General features: G+C 46.6%; 1 protein-coding gene across 1 annotated transcript in view; it reads right to left on the reverse strand.

Annotated features, from left to right (window-relative positions):
• The window catches only part of bms1 (BMS1 ribosome biogenesis factor), a 40,108-nt gene that overhangs the window by 12,050 nt on the left and 7,934 nt on the right, over positions 1-20,124 (reverse strand). The window contains exons 6-14 of the mRNA XM_010865756.3: positions 18,870-19,012; positions 18,551-18,672; positions 17,030-17,223; positions 6,631-6,779; positions 3,065-3,627; positions 2,537-2,638; positions 2,089-2,240; positions 1,709-1,790; positions 378-643 (exon numbers count right to left, since the gene is read on the reverse strand). Of these exons, the coding sequence (XP_010864058.1) occupies positions 378-643; positions 1,709-1,790; positions 2,089-2,240; positions 2,537-2,638; positions 3,065-3,627; positions 6,631-6,779; positions 17,030-17,223; positions 18,551-18,672; positions 18,870-19,012 (1,773 nt within the window). The remainder of the gene's footprint in view (positions 1-377; positions 644-1,708; positions 1,791-2,088; positions 2,241-2,536; positions 2,639-3,064; positions 3,628-6,630; positions 6,780-17,029; positions 17,224-18,550; positions 18,673-18,869; positions 19,013-20,124) is intronic.

Consider the following 20,124-nt stretch of genomic DNA (forward strand, 5'->3'; position numbering starts at 1 on the left):
AGAAATGTTTAGAGATTGTGGTGAAATTACATGACACTGACTGCACCAGGGATTCGGGTGTGCATTGTGCATGGGTCCCAATACATATTGAATATACTTTGTGCCTGTGGTAAATTTTTAACAGTTTAAAAAACAGACCACACTGAAGTTTTTTTGGTTTTGATTTTCTGCTCATTGTTCCCGATTAACAAGACCCAGTGTTACACTTGCCAGACTATGCAGAGAAGTGGCTAGGTAGGAACAGTCCCGGCTAGTCATATATATGGTAACCCAACAGACACTTACCTGTCTACTCCTCTGTTTCCTAATCTCTAAATTAAGTGAAAATTCCCCTAAAATTCCTAAAAATATATTCAAAAATGCCCATGACCCCTCACCTCTGCCTGTTTCTGCATCACCTCCTTGAGGTCATCAAAGTAGGTGGCATCTTCATCGTCATACTCCATGTCAAAACGCTCCTTTAGCCTGCGTTTTTTTTCCAGGCGCTTTTTCTTTTGGGTCACATCCTCCTCCACCCTTAGGATCGTCTCCCCCTCTTCCTCCTCATCCCCACTTTCTTCATTGGCTTGATCTTGCTGCTTGCCAGCTTTCCCATTGTGAACTTCCCCTGTCTCCAAATCCTCAAAGTCACCATATAACTCCTCTAAAGAGACAAAGCGTGTAAGCAAGGGGTTGAAACAAAAACTGTATTTTTGAAAGGCCTATACATGGCTCTGGGACTATGGACTGAGAAACTACTTGCTTGGAAAGTATTAATTTCATGAGCTCGCTGCTTCAATTTAAGAGGATGTGACACTTTTGTTTAGGCCAGGATTTAAACGCAGGCAAGGGCCTTATGGGCTTCTGCACATTAATTTGATGTCACAATGCAATGGACTCCGGTTACAAGCAGAAGCTAAGAGCAACTTAGATCACTGTTTAGAAAGAGAAGGCAAAACAGAAATGCTAAAATACCAAACAATAAAAGTATATAGATACCATGGGAGTCAATTTCAGTAACTTTACATAGTTGTCTATATGCAAACAAGATTGTCAGCATGTACCCAGTCCATAATAACCCATGTCAAAAACTGTATACAATAGTTTACTATTTGAACAATGCCAAATGTTTTTAACTGACATTATACGTAATACTTGTACATTTTCTGCCCTCCCCTATGTGCCTTCATTGCTAATTTAGAATTGCCATTTGCACTGTATTTGCCTTCACTGGACATCTATACACGCCACTTGTAACATACACTATATATACACTTGTAAATAATCATCCCACTTCTGTTTGCACTTCTGGTTAGATGATAACTGCCTTTCATTTTACTCTACTTGTTCAGTGACAAAGTTGGATCTAATCCATTTCTGTTCAAACCTCATTCTCTAAACATGTATTTACCTGGAACTTCATCAAACATATGACTAATTACATGATACCTCTGTTTTAGGGTAACAACCCCTAATCCTGTGGTCACTCCATCCACACCATTCTACAGAAATGTCCACACTATGTGTTTTAAGTCAATATAGAGCATTGAGACCAAGTCCTATTCTGAAAATCTCAATTTTGGTTACTATAAATGGCAAATGTAAAATTTAGACAGACTCCTTTTCTCTGAATTTCTTCAAAGTGGGTATACGAATGACAATTCTACTTACATAGTCATTTAGAAGATAAACTTAACAGATTTCAGTCCTGAAAGCTGCAATTCCTTACCGTCCTGCTTCAGCAATGTGGCAGCATCTTGATCATCCTCCCATTTCCCAGTCACAAAGCAGTCACGTATCGAGTCAAACATCTGAGGATCCCAGAATGTGTCAATTCAAACAATATTCTTGATTTTTTTTCTTACATTACAGAAATTCGATTACTAAGAATGCATGTTACGCCTCCATTTATAGCACCTTCAAGATTTTTAAATAATGTCTTTCTGTACTATAGGCCTTCCCACACTTGCATTTCCCAGTGAAATCAGGTTTACTTTCGATTAAAACTAACATGGTCCCAAAGGAAGGGATAGGGAAACAGTGGAGTGATATGGGGCAAAGGAGAGCTATAACATTACATGGTTTTGTAGATTTAAAGGGCCCTTTTACCTCTTCCAGTTCCCAGTCATGAGCCCCATCGGGGTCAAAACGGGAGCAGTCCATGCCGTCGGCGCGGTGCTTCTTGCCCTTTTCAGGGCGGCTGACTCGAAACAGCCCTCCAAGCTCCTCCCCATCCTCCCCATCACTGTCATCCTCAGCCACTGAAGATAAAAAGTAGTAAGTGGAAAATAAAAAGGCACAAACTTAAGCAATCTGACTATCAGAGCCGGTTCTATGCATAAGCGACTTAAGCATTCACTTCGGGCCTCCGACCGCCAGGGGGCCTCCGATGGATTGGGGGCCCCAAATATAATTTTGCTTAGAGCCCCCAAAAGGCTAGAGCTGACGCTGCTGATTCTAATAGGGCATTAGTCCGAGCCTGACTTAGTGCTTGACAATACAAAATGCCCAATCCTGTCAGGACATCTTATTACTGAAACCCAGATGGACATGTTACCTGTGCCATAAACCAGTTTGCGCAGGTTGGGAGTGGATCGCTGTTGCCGCAAAAACGCCTCTGATGCTTTCTGTTGCAGACCCTCCTTCCACCTCAGTGCCCCTGAGAAATAATAACATGAGATCAGCTGTGGCCAACGGTCCAATCAATTATTGATTTAATTTTCAGTCCATTTCGGCCACTTAGTCTCCTCCACCTCATTAGTGTTCACAAGGTTAGAGCAATATGTCAACCAGACAAAACATTTCTGTAATGTAAATATTTTATTCTAATATCTTGGATACTGGATGAGGTGTAAGCCGTAATCATCAAGATTGAAAAGGCTAGAAAAAAATAACTTTTCCATGATACTCATTTGTTTTTATCCACCTGTAGATTGTGATTGTCAAATGAAATAATTCTATAACAAGATTACATAGGAACAATTGTGTTTTAAAAAAGTGTACTTGGAACATATTTCCTAAAAGAAACAAAAGTTACGCTAAATTCTGTAAATCTTTGTACCAAAAACTAGCAATTATATATTACCTTCACTTTCAGAGCAAAACTCTGCACTCTCGTCATCTTCCATTTTGGATAGGGCATTTGACTTATTTTCTTCTTTGTCTGGGACCTGGGATTCACAGTTATCCTCCTCTACTGAACCCTCCTCCTCAGAGAAGTCCCCTGGTTTTATGGTACCTTCTTCCAATGCAGCATCTTCTTCCCCCTCCTCGTCAGAGCTCTCCTCTTCTTCACTCTTTTGCCCTACCTCCTCCTCACTCATTTCCAGCTCGTCCTCACTGTCCGCAAAGGCAGGCACCTCAACAACTGACTCGTTCTCTGCTTCCCTCTCCTCCACTACCTTCTGTCTCTTCACCGGAGGGGCAGTCATCGGCTCTTGGTTTTCTTTCAGCTTTGTTTTATCATTTGCACCTTCCCTCAACCCTGCTATTCTTCTTCCCTCCTCATCAGACTCTTCTTCCTCATTATCTTCATCTTCTTCGCTGCTACTCTCACTATTATTGTCATCTTCAATGAAGACAGCCTTCCTCCTCTCTCTCCGCATCTCAGGGTCCCAGACCAGGTTCTCCCGTGGACCCGAAGTCAGCCTGTGGAACAAGATGGAAATGCTCCATTTAGTAGATGCTCTATTAGTCAATTGTAGTACGTACTGAATGATACACTTGTAATGGTGCCCTTTGCATCCCTCTGAGATATTTGCATATAATATGAACTATGTTAAAGCTAAGCATGTATACTTTAAAGATTAATCAAATGTATTTATAAAGCCCTTCATACATCTGCAGCCTGAAGATGTCATCACGTCTAGGTTTCTCATTAAATAAGATGCCAATTAATAATAAATTGTAATTCATCATTAGGCATTTATAATCTTCAAAATATATATGTTGTCCTGTCTACGGGCATAACTGTCCAGTTTCTAAAAGTAATTTGTTAAAAATATAAGTGATTTTAATTTTCAAAAATCATTAGTGTAGTTACATTTGTCTTTTTCCTCTTAAAATATATTTGTCCATACTGGCATACAGTAAGGTTAGAAATTTTGTGCAGTGAAACAACTAAGATGCAACTAAAGTCCAGACTTTCAGTTTTATTTCAAGGAGTTGAACAAAAATATCATATGAAACGCTAAGTAATTGCAACCATTTTCATACACAGTCCCCTTATTTCAGGGGCTCAAATGTAATTGGAGAAATAATCATAAAATATTTTCCATGTGGAGAATCTTTTGCAGGCAGTGAGTGATTGAAATCTGGAACACATGGACATCACCAAACGCTGGGTTTTCTCATTTGTGATGCATTGCCAGGCCTTTACTTCAGCAGTCTTCAGTTGATTGTGAGTCTTTCTGCCATCATTTTTGTCTACAGCAAATGCTGCTCAATCAGGTTGAGATCAGGTGACTGACTCGGCCATTGCAGAATATGGCACTTCTTTGCCTCCTAGGTTGCTTTCGCAGTAGGTTTTGGATCATTGTCCATCAAAGTGAAGCGCCGTTCAATCAACTTTGCTGAATTTGGCTGAATCTGAGCACATACATTTCATATCCCTATACACTTCAGAATGCATTCAGCTGCTTCTCTTGTTTCATCAATAAACCCAAGTGACCCAGTGCCACTGGAAGCCATGCATGCCCATGACATTACACTTCTGTGAACAGAGAAACTCTGCTGGCGGACATGACAAGAACACCATACCCACAGTGAAGCATGGTGATGGCAGCATCATGCTTTGGGGCTGTTTTTCTTCAGGTGGAACCTGGACCTTAGTCAGGCTGGAGGGAATTATGAACAGTTCCAAAGAACAAGCAATTTTGGCACAAAACCATCAGGCGTCCGTTAGAAAGCTGAAGAGGAAGTTCACCTTTCAGCACGACAATGACCCAAAGCACACATCCAAATCCACAAAAGCATGGCTTCACCAGAAGAAGATTAACGTTTTGGAATGGCCCAGCCAGAGCCCAGGCCTGAATCCAATTGAACATCTGTGGTGTGATCTGAAGAGGGCTGTCCACAGGAGATGTCCTCGGAATCGCACATATTTGGAACGCACTTTTGCAAAGAAGAAATATTGCACGTCAAAATATGCCATGCTAATAGACTCCGACCCAAAAATATTATATTTTTCCCCCTCAAAGATTTCAGTTTTCAACTGAATTGTTCACATTAAAAATGGAAAAAGTTCTGACATGATTCCTTTGTCTCATTCTTTTACATCAGAAGAACCTGGCATTTCAACAGGGGTGTGTAGACTTTATACCCACTGTATCAGCCATAACACTGAACAACTGCCTAATATTGTGTAGGACTCCCTTTTGTGCAAAAACAGCCCTGACCCACTGGGGAATGGAATCCACCAGACCTCTGAAGGTGTCCTGTGCTATCTGACACAAAGACATTAGCAGCAGATCCTTTAAGTCCTGCAAGTTGCGAGGTCTCCATGGATCAGACCAGTATGTCCAGCACATCCCATAGATGCTCGAATGGATTGAGATCTAGGGAATGAGGAGGCCAAGGAAACATCTTGAACTTGTTCTTGTGTTCCTCAAACCATACCTCAATCATTTTTGCTTTGTGGCAGGGCGCATTATCCTGCTGTAAGAGGCCAATGCCATCAGGGAATACCATTGCCATGAAAGGGTGCACACGGTTTTCAGCAATACTCAGGTAGGTGGTACGTGTCAAAGTAACATCCACATGAATGGCAGGACCCAAGGTTTCCTAGCAGAACATTGCCCAAAGCATCACACTGCCTCCGTCGGCTTGCCTTCTTCCTATAGTGCCTCCTGGTGCTGTGTGTTCTCCAGGTAAGCAACGCACATGCACCCACCCATCTATGTGATGTGAGAAGTGTTTCATGAGACCAAGCCACCTTCTTCCATTGCTCCATGGTCCAGTTCTGATGATCACGTGCCTATTGTAGGCGCTTTCAGCAGTGGACCGGGGTCAGTCTGGGTACCCTGACTGGTCTGTGGCTGCGCAGCTCCATTTGCAACAAACTGCGATGCACAGGGTTCTGACACCTTTCTATCAGTACCAGCATTAACTTTTCAGAAATTTGAGCTACAGTAGCTCGTCTGTTGGACTGGACCCACACAGGCCAACCTTCGCACCCCACGTGAATCAGTAAGACATGGCCGCCCATGACCCGGTTGCTGTTTTCCACTATAGTGCCCTTCATAAATATTGGGAGAATAAAGTCAAAATAATATGATTATGAGGCAAGTGTGTAGCCTGTCACCCTTTATTTCTGGTTGTTTCAACAAGTTTTAACAACTAAGAAGATCAGCAGTCATGGGAACCAAAGTATTGGGACAGCAAAAAGTATGACAGCAAGTATTTAGTTGCAAATCCGTTTGTGACCCTCTGACTTTACCGGGGGGAAAGGATTGTAAACTGCTGCTCATTTACTCTGGTGCCATTTTCTTGTTTATGTGGGTTGCCAAGATGCTTTTGCAAACATTTGAAATAATTTTGCTGTAGCCATTATTGATTAAAATAATTACGAAGTGCACTGTACTTTTGAACTGGTTTTGAAGATCAAGTTTAGTGCAATGTGTCAAAGATGCCAAAGAGTCACTGTGCACTCACCCCTCCTCCTCCTTCTCCTCCACTTCTCCTGAGGTCAAGGCAGCCGCTCCTGTGAACAGAGAAACTCTGCTGGCGGACATTTTGGCATCCAGGGTCGTGTGAGTGCCGATGAGGGACTGGACCAACTCTGTGGTGGGTCGGACCTCCTCCTGGTGGGCATACATCAGAAATAACAGATTATACCAACACATACCACCTAAACCGCCAATATGGGTGACAAACAGCATTGTGGTTATAGTGCAGGTAGACAAACTGACCCTTGTTTAGATCCTTGTTCTACTCAACAGAATGTCTACATTGGCTTAATTAAATACTCATTATTAATCAGCTTGTTTTACACAGAGCACTGTATACTTTTCAGAATTAATGAAATGCACTAAAAACTGTAGGCCTAATACATTTCATAAAGTTTATTTATATTCCATTAATCAGAGGCCAAATTATGCATTACAATTATTTGTTTTGTACAGTCCAGTTAGTTTAGGTTCTACAGAGAATACTTTCGCATTATGACTCAGTGTCTGTAAGAACTTTATTCTATTGTAATTCTGTTTTTATTGTCATTTTGGATAGCAGGATATGACTGCAAATTCTTCAACTGCTGAGACACATTAGCCAAGATTATGATTTGTAAAAAAGTGTATTCATTTTTTTATAGTTGTCTTTGACCCCACAGAAATTCAGACTATGTCTGGGTAATAAAGTAGACTTACCATGCAAATTGTCTGTTTCCATCAGTTCGGATTCCTCGTGCATGGGAGCAGTAGAGCATTTGACAGCTCTGCAGAATGTTATACGCGCAGACCATTTACAAAAACTTGTTTTCTATTTAATTTAATTATGTTTAAACCGTTAGTTACCAGGAATGTAACGCACGAACGCCGAAGGCGATGACCACGAAGACGCAGTGCAAATGTCATCCACCCTGACCCGGTGGAAAAGGTGCACGGAGACCCTCTGGAACAACAGAACCAGACGCCCCGTAGGCCAAATTGATGCAGTCAGAAAGCCAGTGGGAGAGACATTGCTTAGAAAGTGGACGACCCAGCCGGGCATCTGAATAGCAAATAAACAGCTGGGGAGTCAGTCTGATAGACCTGGTGCGCTCTACGTAAAGGGTGAGAGCGCGTACCGGACAAAGACAGTGGAGCCTCTCATCCTCCTCACGGACGTGCGGAGGAGGGAAGGCCTGTAAATCGATAGTCCTCAACTGAAAACAGCTGGTGATAACCTTGGGTACGAAGGACGGATTAGGTCTCAGCGTAGCACAACCTAAGTACTCTCTGATAGCTAGGCAGCCCAGGGGCAGTGAGAGCGTGCAGAGATCACTCACTCGCTTAGCAGAGCACACAGCGATGAGTAAGGCATTCTTAAGGGAGAGCAACTTAAGAGAACACTGCTGCAAGGGCTCGAATGGGGGTTCACAGAGAGCACCCAGCACCTTAGCAAGGTCCAATTGCGGAGCACCCAGCCTGGCCACTGGGCACAGGCGGTGCAAACCCAAAAGGAAACAGCGGAGGAGAGGGTGGCTGAAAACAGTGTTTCCAGCAAAACCCTCATTACATGCAGAGATGCGTATCCACGGATGGTTGAAGGAGACCAATCCATATCAAAGAGAATCTGTCATTTCTGCAGTATCTCCTTCACAGGACAACACGAAAGGTCCAAGGACCTCTGCATGCACCTCGACACAAACATATTCCGGCGAGTGGAATACAATTTGTATATAGACTCTGCCCTAGCACCCTGGATGGTGCGGACGACGGCAGCGGACAGCCCTCAATTCAAAAGCCTGTTCCAGACAGAGATGGAGGGTGTAGAATCGAGCCCTCCGCTTGGGACAGTGCATCCTGTTTGAGCGGAACCGACCACAGGCGGTCCACCAGCAACTGGATCATATCTGGATACCAGATTGACGCAGGGCGATCGGGTGCCACTAGGATGACCCAAAGCCCTTCGGCCTTGATCCGAGCCAGTAGACACGCTGTGCAGCGCTGCGGGGGAAACGCGCAAAGTAGGCCCCGAGGCCAGGGGTGGTGCGAGAACACGTCCACCCCCAGAAGGGGGCGTTCCGTCCGGGACAGGGAGAACCAACACACGACAGTGTGAGTTCTGTCTGGACGCAAGTAGGTCCACCCGGGCTTCCCCAAACCTCTGCCAGATGAGGGAGACGATGTCTGGGTGGAGACTCTACTCGTCGTGATGAAGGCCACTCCGAGACATCATGTCCGCGCCCACAGACGGCCCGGAATGTGAGTCGCAGTCAGGTAGTGGAGGTGGGCATGCACCCATAGCCAAAAACGTGTTGGTAACCAGTGGAGAGCTGGAGACCTGATTCCTTCTTGGCGATTGATCTATGCAACCGTGGCCCAGTTGTCTGAGCGAATCAGGACATTGCGATCCTTGACTAGGTCCGAAAAGTGCATCAGCACCAATAAGACAGTGTCCAGTTCCAGCAGGTTGAACACCCTGCCCAGAGGAGTGCCCTGAGAGAGCACCAAGGGACAAAGTCCGGTTCCGATGACGTACTGGGTCGACCCACTGGCGAGCAAACCAGGCCTGTAGGCTGCGCACGTGCAGTAGGCCCAGGGGGGCTGCTGTTTGCATTGTGGCCATCATACGCAAAAGGGACATGATGGCCCGAACCAGGCCCCTGCAGGGCAGCCAGTACAGGTTGAGGGCAGAGAGCAGGTAGAGAGCCCGGGTGTCTGAAATGCGTGCTCTCATCGTGCGCGTGTCCATGACCTGACCCAGGTAAGAAACCTGCTGGGCAGGCCTCGGCACAATCTTCTTCCAATTCACAGCAAGACCTATTTGCATGAGAAGGGACACCACTCGGAAAGTGTGTATCCTGGCCAATACCAGGGATGATGCTAGAATCAGGAGGTTGTCTAGATAGGCTAAAATCCTTGTGCCTTCCCTGCGTAGGGGCTTCAGCGCCACCTCCAGACATTTGGACGATCGGGACATGGAAGTAAGCATCCTTGGGGACATGGAACGATCGGGACATGGAAGTAAGCATCCTTGAGGTCTATGCTCGAACAGAAATCTCCCGGCAGGAAGGCTTCTAAGCAGGCAACTGGTGGTGAGCATACGGAATGGTCGTTTGGCTACATGCGCATTCAGATTGCGCAAAATCCAAGATCAGCCTCACTCCTCTCATTCTTTTAGGAACCAGGAAGTAACGGGAGTAAAAGCCGTCCTGTCTGAGATCCTCTGGGACCTCAGAGATTGCTCCTTTGCTCAACAATTCCGTCACCTCTGACAGTAGAGCAGACGCTCTCTCGGGTGATGACATCACCGTCTCCATAGTCCCGGAGAAGGGGGGTGGAGCTGAGCTAAACTGAACCAGATAAGCCAGTCTGATTGTTTGATTGAGCCAGGCTGAAAAGCGAGCAGGTTGAGAAGCCATCACGGTTACATCTCTAAGACCAAGCGAACTCTCAGGACACTCAGAGCGAACACGCTCGGGACCGGCAGGCAGTGGAGTGAGAGACGCCTCTGAACCCTCCAGCCGGCGCTTAAGTCTATTGGAGGTGGCGGGTAGAGAGGGGAGAGTAGTTATACCTAAAACTTTCTGAGAACACTCACTACCCTGAACATGGCTAACATAGCTCTTACCATAACACTGAATAGGGAAAGAAATTGAGGGAAAAGCCGCTCATTCGCACCACCATATCCAAAAAGGCAGACAGAGAGAGAGCGGTTGCGGAGTCTCTAATAGCCACCGACGGAGGCAAATTAGGGCATGTAAAAGGTACAAATGACTTAAAAGGCTTAGACACCACTGGAGTCTGCACAAAAGCACAACTTACACCCAAGCAACGTTTAGCTTGTTTAGTGAAAGGAAAAAGATAGTCGGGACGAATCTGCGACGCCATCAGACTCGACCATTACTCTGCTGATGGATGAAGAGGCAGGGGTCGTGAGGGCAAGGTTGCCACATGCCGCCCGCTCCACGCCTAGTCAGGATGGTCTGGGTTTCTTAGACAGAAACAAATGTCCAGTCTGGGAGCGGGTTGCCTGCGTCGCATGGAAGGAGAAGGAGACGTGGCAGTAGGAGGAGGCGCCGAGACAGCAGGAAAAGTGGCAGCAGAGACTTTGCGGCGCTGGCGTGGCTTAGCAGAGGAGCCTGGGCGATGAGGCTGAATGGGTAGAACGGCCAGCCAGGGGGAGGTGACGAGATAATTCCTTCCATCCCTTGTCTGCTTTCTTGAAGGAAGCTATGGCAGTGTGAACGGTGTTGCCGAATAAGCACTCCTGGGATAGCGTTGCGTTCAGCGTCGCGTAAGGAGGACAAAGACAGCCACAGGTGACGGTGTCCGACCACGGAGACGGTGTCCGACTACAGAAGAAGCCACTGTGCGTCCGGCGCAAACCGTCTGAGCCTGGTTAAGGTGGAGGATAGACTTTAGATTACCCGCTACCTCTTCGACGGCACGTGGCGACAGAGTAGGTGAACAGTCTAAAATATGGGAGGCCGCCGATGCGAGAAGAGCAACGTTGTTCACGCGGCCAGGGCCTGTGATCCCAAGATGTAAACATTATCCCATAGCTACCCCGGTGAGACTCCCGCGACCGGTCCCAGGCAGAAAACACATGAACGGCGCAACGTCGAAACATTTCATTGTGAGACATCGAACTAAAGTTCAGTAGGAAGTAATCAGTAGGAACTTAGAAAGCGTTTGCTGAAGAAAAAGTGGCGTTCTCTGGGCTCACGGGTCCTATACAGTGGGGAGAACATGTATTTGATACACTACCGATTTTGCAGGTTTCCCCCCTTACAAAGCATATAGAAGCCTGTAATTTTTATCATAGGTACTCTTCAACTGTGAGTGACGGAATCAAAAAAAAAATCCAGAAAATTACGTAAGTAATTAGTTTGCATTTTATTGCATGACATAAGTATTTGATACATCAGAAAAGCAGAACTTAATATTTGGTACAGAAACCTTTGTTTGCAATTACAGAGATCATGCGTTTCTTGTAGTTCTTGACCAGGTTTACACACAATGCAGCAGGGATTTTGGCCCACCCCTCCATACAGACCTTCTCCAGATCCTTCAGGTTTCAGGGCTGTCGCTGGGCAATACAGATTTTCAGCTCCCTCCGAAGATTTTCTATTGGGTTCAGGTCTCGAGATTGGACCTTGAGATGCATCTTACGGAGCCACTCCTTAGTTGCCCTGGCTGTGTGTTTCGGGTCATTGTCATGCTGGAAGACCCAGCCACAACCCATCTTCAAAGCTCTTACTGGGGCCATGTATCTTGCGATACATGGCCACAACCATCCTCCCCTCAATACGCTGCAGTCGTCGTGTCCCCTTTGCAGAAAAGCATCCCCAAAGAATGATGTTTCCACCTCCATGCTTCATGGTTGGGACGGTGTTCTTGGGGATGTACTCATCCTTCTTCTTCCTCTAAACACAGCGAGTGGAGTTTGACCAAAAAGATCTATTTTTGTCTCATCAGACCACATGACCTTCTCCCATTCCTCCTCTCGATCATCCAGATGGTCACTAGCAAACTTCAGACGGGCCTGGACATGCACTGGAAAACCATTAGTAACACACTACGCCGTCATGGATTAAAATCCTGCAGCGCACGCAAGGTCCCCCTGCTCAAGCCAGGCGACAGCCCCGAAACCTGAAGAAAATCATACAATGTGATTTTCTGGATTTTTGTTTTAGATTCCGTCACTCACAGTTGAAGAGTACCTATGATAAAAATTACAGCCTTCTACATGCTTTGTAAGTGGGAAAACCTGCAAAACTGGCAGTGTATCAAATAGTTGTTCTCCCCACTGTATGTATACAATGGGCTATAACAGCAAAGCACTCATTCCTCTACATTCAAAATGATAATAAGAAACTAAATTAAAATATTTTGGGGAAAAGGTCCCGGGGTTGGGGCTCGGTCGCGAGCGCCTGGTGGCCGAGCCTTTCCCCATGGGGCCCGGCCGGGCCCAGCCCGAACGAGCGACATGGGGCCGACCATAAGGGGCCGGTGCAGAGAGGATCGGGCGGCAGTCGAAGGCGGGGGTCTAGACAACCCGATCCCTGGACACGGAAACTAGCTCTAGGGACGTGGAATGTCACCTCGCTGGCGGGGAAGGAGCCTGAGATCGTGCGTGAGGTTGAGAGGTTCCGACTAGAGGTAGTCGGGATCACCTCTACGCACGGCTTGGGCTCTGGAACCACACTCCTTGAGAGAGGATGGACTCTTCACCACTCTGGAGTTGCCCAGGTTGAGAGGTGGCGGGCTGGTGTGGGTTTGCTTATAGCTCCCCAGCTCTGCCGCCATGTGTTGGAATTTAACCCGGTGAACGAGAGGGTCGTTTCCCTGCGCCTACGGGTCGGGGATAGGTCTCTCACTGTTGTTTGTGCCTACGGGCCGAGCGGCAGTGCAGAGTACCCGACCTTCTTGGAGTCTCTGGGAGGGGTGCTAGAAAGTGCCCCCGACTGGGGACTCTATCGTTCTACTGGGGGACTTCAACGCCCACGTGGGCAACGACAGTGACACCTGGAGGGGCGTGATTGGGAGGAACGGCCCCCCTGATCTGAACCCGAGTGGTGTTCAGTTATTGGACTTCTGTGCTAGTCACAGTTTGTCCATAACGAACACCATGTTCAAGCATAAGGGTGTCCATCAGTGCACGTGGCACCAGGACACCCTAGGCCGCAGGTCGATGATCGACTTTGTTGTCGTTTCATCTGACCTGCGGCCGCATGTCTTGGACACTCGGGTGAAGAGAGGGGCGGAGCTGTCAACTGATCACCACCTGGTTGTGAGTTGGATCCGATGGCGGGGGAGGAAGCTGGACAGACTCGGCAGGCCCAAGCGTACTGTAAGCGTCTGCTGGGAACGTCTGGCCGAGTCTCCTGTCAGAGAGATCTTTAACTCCCACCTCCAGCAGAGCTTTGACTGGATCCCGAGGGAGGCTGGAGATATCGAGTCCGAGTGGACCATGTTCTCCACCACCATTGTCGAAGGGGCCGCTCGGAGCTGTGGCCGTAAGGTCTCCGGTGCCTGTCGAGGCGGCAATCCCCGAACCCGGTGGTGGACACCGGAAGTAAGGGATGCTGTCAAGCTGAAGAAGGAGTCCTATCAGGCCTGGTTGGCTTGTGGGACTCCTGAGGCAGCTGACGGTTACCGACAGGCCAAGCGGACTGCAGCCCGGGTGGTTGTGGAGGCCAAAACTCGGGCCTGGGAGGAGTTCGGTGAGGCCATGGAGAAGGACTATCGGCTGGCCTCGAAGAGATTCTGGCAAACCATCCGGCGCCTCAGGAGAGGGAAACAGTGCCCTACCAACGCTGTTTACAGTAGAGGTGGGCAGCTGTTGACCTCAACTGGGGATGTCGTCGGGCGGTGGAAGGAGTACTTTGAGGATCTCCTCAATCCCGCCGTCACGTCTTCCATTGAGGAAGCAGAGGATGAGGGCTCAGAGGTGGACTCATCCATCACCCGGGCTGAAGTCACCGAGGTGGTTAAGAAACTCCTCAGTGGCAAGGCACCGGGGGTGGATGAGATCCGCCCTGAGTACCTCAAGTCTCTGGATTTTGTGGGGCTGTCTTGGCTGACACGCCTGTGCAACATCGCGTGGCAGTCGGGGACAGTGCCTCTGGGATGGCAGACCGGGGTGGTGGTCCCTCTTTTTAAGAAGGGGGACCGGAGGGTGTGTTCCAACTATAGGGGGATCACACTTCTCAGCCTCCCCGGGAAAGTCTATGCCAGGGTTCTGGAGAGGAGAATACGGCCGATAGTAGAACCTCGGATTCAGGAGGAACAGTGTGGTTTTCGTCCAGGCCATGGAACACTGGACCAGCTCTATACCCTCTACAGGGTGATGGCGGGTTCATGGGAGTTTGCCCAACCAGTCCACATGTGTTTTGTGGATTTGGAGAAGGCATTTGACTGTGCCCCTCGCGGCATCCTTTGGAGAGTGCTTCGGGAATATGGGGTCCTGGGTCCTTTGCTAATAGCTGTCAGGTCCCTGTACGACCGAAGCAGGAGCTTGGTCCGCATTGCCGGCAGTAAGTCAGACTTGTTCCCTGTGCATGTTGGACTCCGGCAGGGCTGCCCTTTGTCACCGGTTCTGTTCGTAATTTATATGGACAGAATTTCTAGGCGCAGCCAGGGGCCGGAGGGTGTCAGGTTTGGGGACCACACGATTTCATCTCTGCTCTTTGTGGATGATGTTGTCGTGTTGGCCCCTTCAAGCCAGGACCTTCAGCATGCACTTGGACGGTTTGCAGCCGAGTGTAAAGCGGTGGGGATGAAAATCAGTACCTCCAAATCCGAGGCCATGGTCCTCAGTCGGAAAAGGGTGGCTTGCCCACTTCAGGTTGGTGGAGAGTGCCTGCCTCAAGTGGATGAGTTTAAGTATCTAGGGGTCCTGTTCACGAGCGAGGGAAGGATGGAACGGGAGATTGACAGACGGATCGGTGCAGCTTCTGCAGTAATGCGGTCGATGTATCGGTCTGTCATGGTGAAGAAAGAGCTGAGCCGCAAGGCGAAGCTCTCGATTTACCAGTCAATCTACGTTCCTACTCTCACCTATGGTCATGAGCTTTGGGTCATGACCGAAAGGACAAGATCCCGGATACAGGCGGCCGAAATGAGCTTTCTCCGCAGGGTGGCTGGGCGATCGCTTAGAGATAGGGTGAGAAGCTCGGTCACCCGGGAGGAGCTCAGAGTAGAGCCGCTGCTTCTCCACATCGAGAGGGGTCAGCTGAGGAGGCTTGGGCATCTGTTTCGGATGCCTCCGGAACGCCATCCTGGGAAGGTGTTCCGGTCCTGTCCCACCGGGAGGAAGCCCCGGGGAAGACCTAGGACACGCTGGAGGGACTATGTCTCCCGGCTGGCCTGGGAACGCCTCAGTGTCCCCCCGGAAGAGCTGGAGGAAGTGTCTGGGGAGAGGGAAGTCTGGGCATCCCTGCTTAGACTGCTGCCCCTGCGACCCGGCCCCGGATAAGCGGAAGATGATGGATGGTATGGGGAAAAGGTTGTTTATATCAATTATTATCATGTTGATGATTGTTAACATGATTTAAGTTGTGATTATGTTAATGCTGTCTGTTTATGTTTAATTGCAAATAATTAACAGTACATTTCGATTGACTGACGCAACTGTCCTGGAAAAGTCTTCTTATAGACCACATTTAAATGAGTACACAAAAAATGAAAATAACAGAGGCCTTGAATGTAAATTGTAACAACATCCAGCATGACCGGTTTAGCAGTGGGTCAGTGATGGTCTGAGGAGGCTTGCCCTTGGAGGGTCGCCCAGACCTCCACGTGCTAGCCAATGGTACCCTGACTGCTGAAGATGAAATCCTCAGACCCATCGTCAGACCTTACGCTAGTGCAGTGGGCCCTGGGGTCCTCTTGGTGCAGGACAAATAATCCTTGTGGCCAGAGTGTGTAGGCAATTCCTGGACGACAAAGGCATTGATGCTGTTGACTGGCCCTCATGTTCCCCAGACCTGAATCCGATTGAGAACCTCTGAGACATTATGTATTGGGGCATCCGACGCCACCAAGTAGCGCTACAGACTGTTTAGGAGCTAAATGATGCCCTGATCGAGGTCTGGGAGGAGATCCCCCAGGACACTATCCACCGTCTCATCAGGAGCATGCCCATACATTGTCGGGAGTACATACAGGCACGTGGGGGCCATTCACATTACTGAGTCACATTATGAGTTGCCATGGTGAAATTCATGGATGTGGGATCAGCCTGTGATTTGAATAGTTTACCTTGATTTTTTTAGTTTGAATCCTGAAATGGTTAGTGATTTTGGTTTCCACTGACCGTTGTTACATCTTTTTGTCCGAAAAACGAAGTACGCAATGTAAAGATATTGATCTTTAATACATAGCTCCGGAAAAAATTAAGAGTCCACTGCACCTTTTTCTTTTCTGTCCAAAAAAGTTGAAAAGAAAGATTTTGAGTGAAGAACAGAAGGGTTAAAATTATGAGACCACTGCAAATTGAATGCTTCTGTTCCTCACTCGAAACTTTTCTTTTCAACTTTTTTGGAAAGGAAAGAAAAAGTTGCCGAGGTCTCTTCTTCCAGACCTGTATTTTCCTTCCCGTTGTGTTTTAAGAGTTCCCCTTAATTCTTTTGAGCAGTGTCTTTTAATTCTAAATGAAAAAGCATTCTGTTACATTTCATTTTGATTCAGAAAAGTTAAATCATTAATGATTTACATTAATTGTGAATTAATTATTAGACTAATAAACACAATGATTAATGTTCATTGTTCTGACTTCAACAACAGTAAGACGATGTTTTAGGCACCATTTATACAGGAATTAAGGTAATTCTAAAGGTTTCACAAAGTTTTCTTGCAACTGTATAAATCTTAACCCCCTGTGTTGTGGGGTTTGAACTGACCTGCTCCTGATTGACGTGGCTGCCGGGCAGGTCAATGTAGACGGCATCCTTATCATATACAACTCCCCCCACCCCAGCCATGGGAGCGTAGAGCAGCCGCTCCTTTTCATTCAGCGCCCTCTTCTTCTGTACCTCCGGCAGAGCGCAGGGGTCAGGCAGGAAGCTGACATCTGCCACTGCAAAGTCACCCACACCTGCACAAGATGCCAGCACACATATAACCGAAGCAGGGATGGAAATTTAATTTTTTGTCCACCGGCCACTGTGGCTGGTGGATTTCAAAATCGACCAGCCACTCAATGTTTTTACCAGCCACTTTCTTGTTTTTAACCAACAACGTGAAGCGTGTTGACGACATACAGAGCAGTACATTATCAGATTTGTCTCGTCGTAAACTAACCAATCGCGGGACTCCCCATTGTCTGCTTTTCTCCATCGTTCTTTAAAAAAAGTTTTTTGACTTTCGCCTCTTTGTCCACTGGCTCCTCCTGAGATGTTTTCTCAGCGGACCTCTTAACGCCTGCGATGTAACGCCACATTTTTTTCATGTGCGCCGCCTCTAAAGTGTACGTAAGAGGATTAGTGCCAAGCAATAATACAAAAAATAAAACCATCTCGACAATAAAGTCACATCGTTGTGTTTCGAGAAAAAACTCGTTATATTTCGAGAAAAAAGTCGAAATACAATCTTGAGAATAAACTCATGAAATATCGAGAATAAAAGTCTAAATTAAGTGTAGAATAACGCATTCGATCAGTGTGCATTGCATAGCCTACTGATGGCAGAGTTGGATCAATTAGTCAAGCTATATTATAGACTTTCAGTAACAAAGAAATACTATCAACTATTAGCTAATTATGACAGAATTATAATTAGCATACGAATTTAAAAGAGAATTTGCAAGCGGCTAGGTCTTTTTAGAAAAAAACATTTTGTCCAATTTGCGCGATGTACTCGCTTTTGTCCAACATGAATTGACAACCAGTGGACAAATGCAAGGTTATCGCTGGCTTCACCTACGCGCGATTCATCGAGGTTTTGTAGTTTCCCATAAGACGGATTATTAAACTTTATTCTTGATATTTAATGAGTTTATTCTCAAGATTGTATTTAGACTTTTTTCTCTAAATTTAACGAGTTTAATCTCGCATTATAATGACTTTAATGTCGAGATGGTTTTATTTTTTTATTATTGCTTGGCACTAATCCTCTTCCGTAAAAGTGTCCGGGTGAAACAGTATGCTATTTTTATTTACCCGCCACGGTGGCCGGTAGGTGAAGTGAGTTTACCCACCACAACACAAAATCACCCACATTTGGCTGGTGGCGGGTGCTAATTTCCATCCCTGAACTGAAGCATCCAATCTTTAGGCAATTAAGCAATGATTCACATTCAAAAGCCCCAACTGCCCCACCTTGTATTAAATTAATGTTCTCTACAAGTCAGTGCTTCAAAAAATATAAAAAACAAATAAATAAAATGGGCTTTGTTTTGTTCTTAATCCAAAGAGTGTACTAACCAGGGATATGGACCTGGCCTTTATTCTTCAAGAATGTCCCTCTCAGGTAGCCATAAAGAGAGACTGTGCGGTCACACTTGGGATCTATCCTCACCATCTCAGGGTCTGTCAAATCCTCCATGCTGTATTAAAGGGGAAGAGTAGAAAAATAAAGAGTGAGAATGATGCAATGGTTGGGTCTTTGGCTGTGGAAGCATGAGTGTTAACAAAGCTTGACAAGGCTTTCGGATTGGCATTATTCATGACTACGCCTCAGCGTATACTCCTGTATTTCTTCCCTTTCACTGGGTATTCAAGTTGTTTAATCAGTGACACTCACCGGTCAGCCACCACATAAGGGTGAGACTGCTGCCACACCAGTGGGCGGAACTTCATGACAGAAATGAAGCGGCCCAGATTCTTGACCTCCTGGGTCTGGTACTCGCTGTATACCATACCAGACAAGTAGAAGAGTTTGGCACCCTGAAGAAAACAGAGGGATTGTGCAATGCTGATTGGAAATTAGACAAATAACTACTTGCAAACTTTAACTTGAATGTCTAAAGCTAGGGACAGTGGTTCCCTGTTATTGGAAACAGAGTAGGGCTCCACCACTGCTAAATTGCGGATGTTACTTTGACACGTACCACCTACTTAAGCATTGTGGCAGACCATGTGCACACTTTCACGGCAACAGTATTCCGGTTGGCATAGGCCTCTTTCTCCAGGATAATGTGCCCTGCCACAAACCCAGATTGGCTCAGGAATGGTTTGAGGAACACAACAACAAGTTCAAAGTGTTGGCTTGGCCTCCAGGTTCCCCAGAATGCAATGCAATCGAGCATCTGTGGGATGAGCTGGACAAACAATTCCAATCCATGGAGGCCCCACCTCGCAACTTACAGGACTTAACGGACTCTGCTGCTAACATCTTGGTACCAGATAGCACAGCACACCTTCAGAGATCTAGTAGAGTCCATGCCACGACGGGCCAGGGCTCTTTTGGAAGCAAAGTGGGACCCACACAATATTGAGCAGGTTGTCATGTCATCTTCTCTCTCTCTCTCTCTCTCTCTCTCTCTCTCGAGATATATATAAAAAAATATATATACATTGTCTAACACAACATAATGTAGAAAAGGTGAAGGGGTCGGAATACTTTTTGAGGTATGAGGAGCCTGCACAAAGTTGGAACAGACTGGCCAACTCTACTTATTCATATTCAAGATTTACATACAGTGGATATAAAAAGTCTACACATCCCATGAAAATTCCAGGTTTTTGTGATGTAAAAGAATGAGACAAAATCATGACCTATAATGTGAACAATTCAATTGAAAAACAAACTGAAAACTTCAAGGTGGAAAAATAAAACCTTACAATAACTTGGTTGCATAGGTGTGCCCTCTTGTAACTGGGGATGTGGCTGTGTTCAGTATTAATCAATCACATTCAAACTCATGTTAAATAGAAGTCATTACACACCTGCAATCATTTAAAGTGACTGATTAATCACAAAGTTCAGCTGTTCTAGTAGGATTTTCCTGACATTTACTTGGTTGAATCTCAGAGCAAGCCATGGTCCACAGAGAGCT

This window comes from Esox lucius, chromosome 5 (assembly GCF_011004845.1).
Source record: "Esox lucius isolate fEsoLuc1 chromosome 5, fEsoLuc1.pri, whole genome shotgun sequence".
Classification (NCBI taxonomy): domain Eukaryota; kingdom Metazoa; phylum Chordata; class Actinopteri; order Esociformes; family Esocidae; genus Esox; species Esox lucius.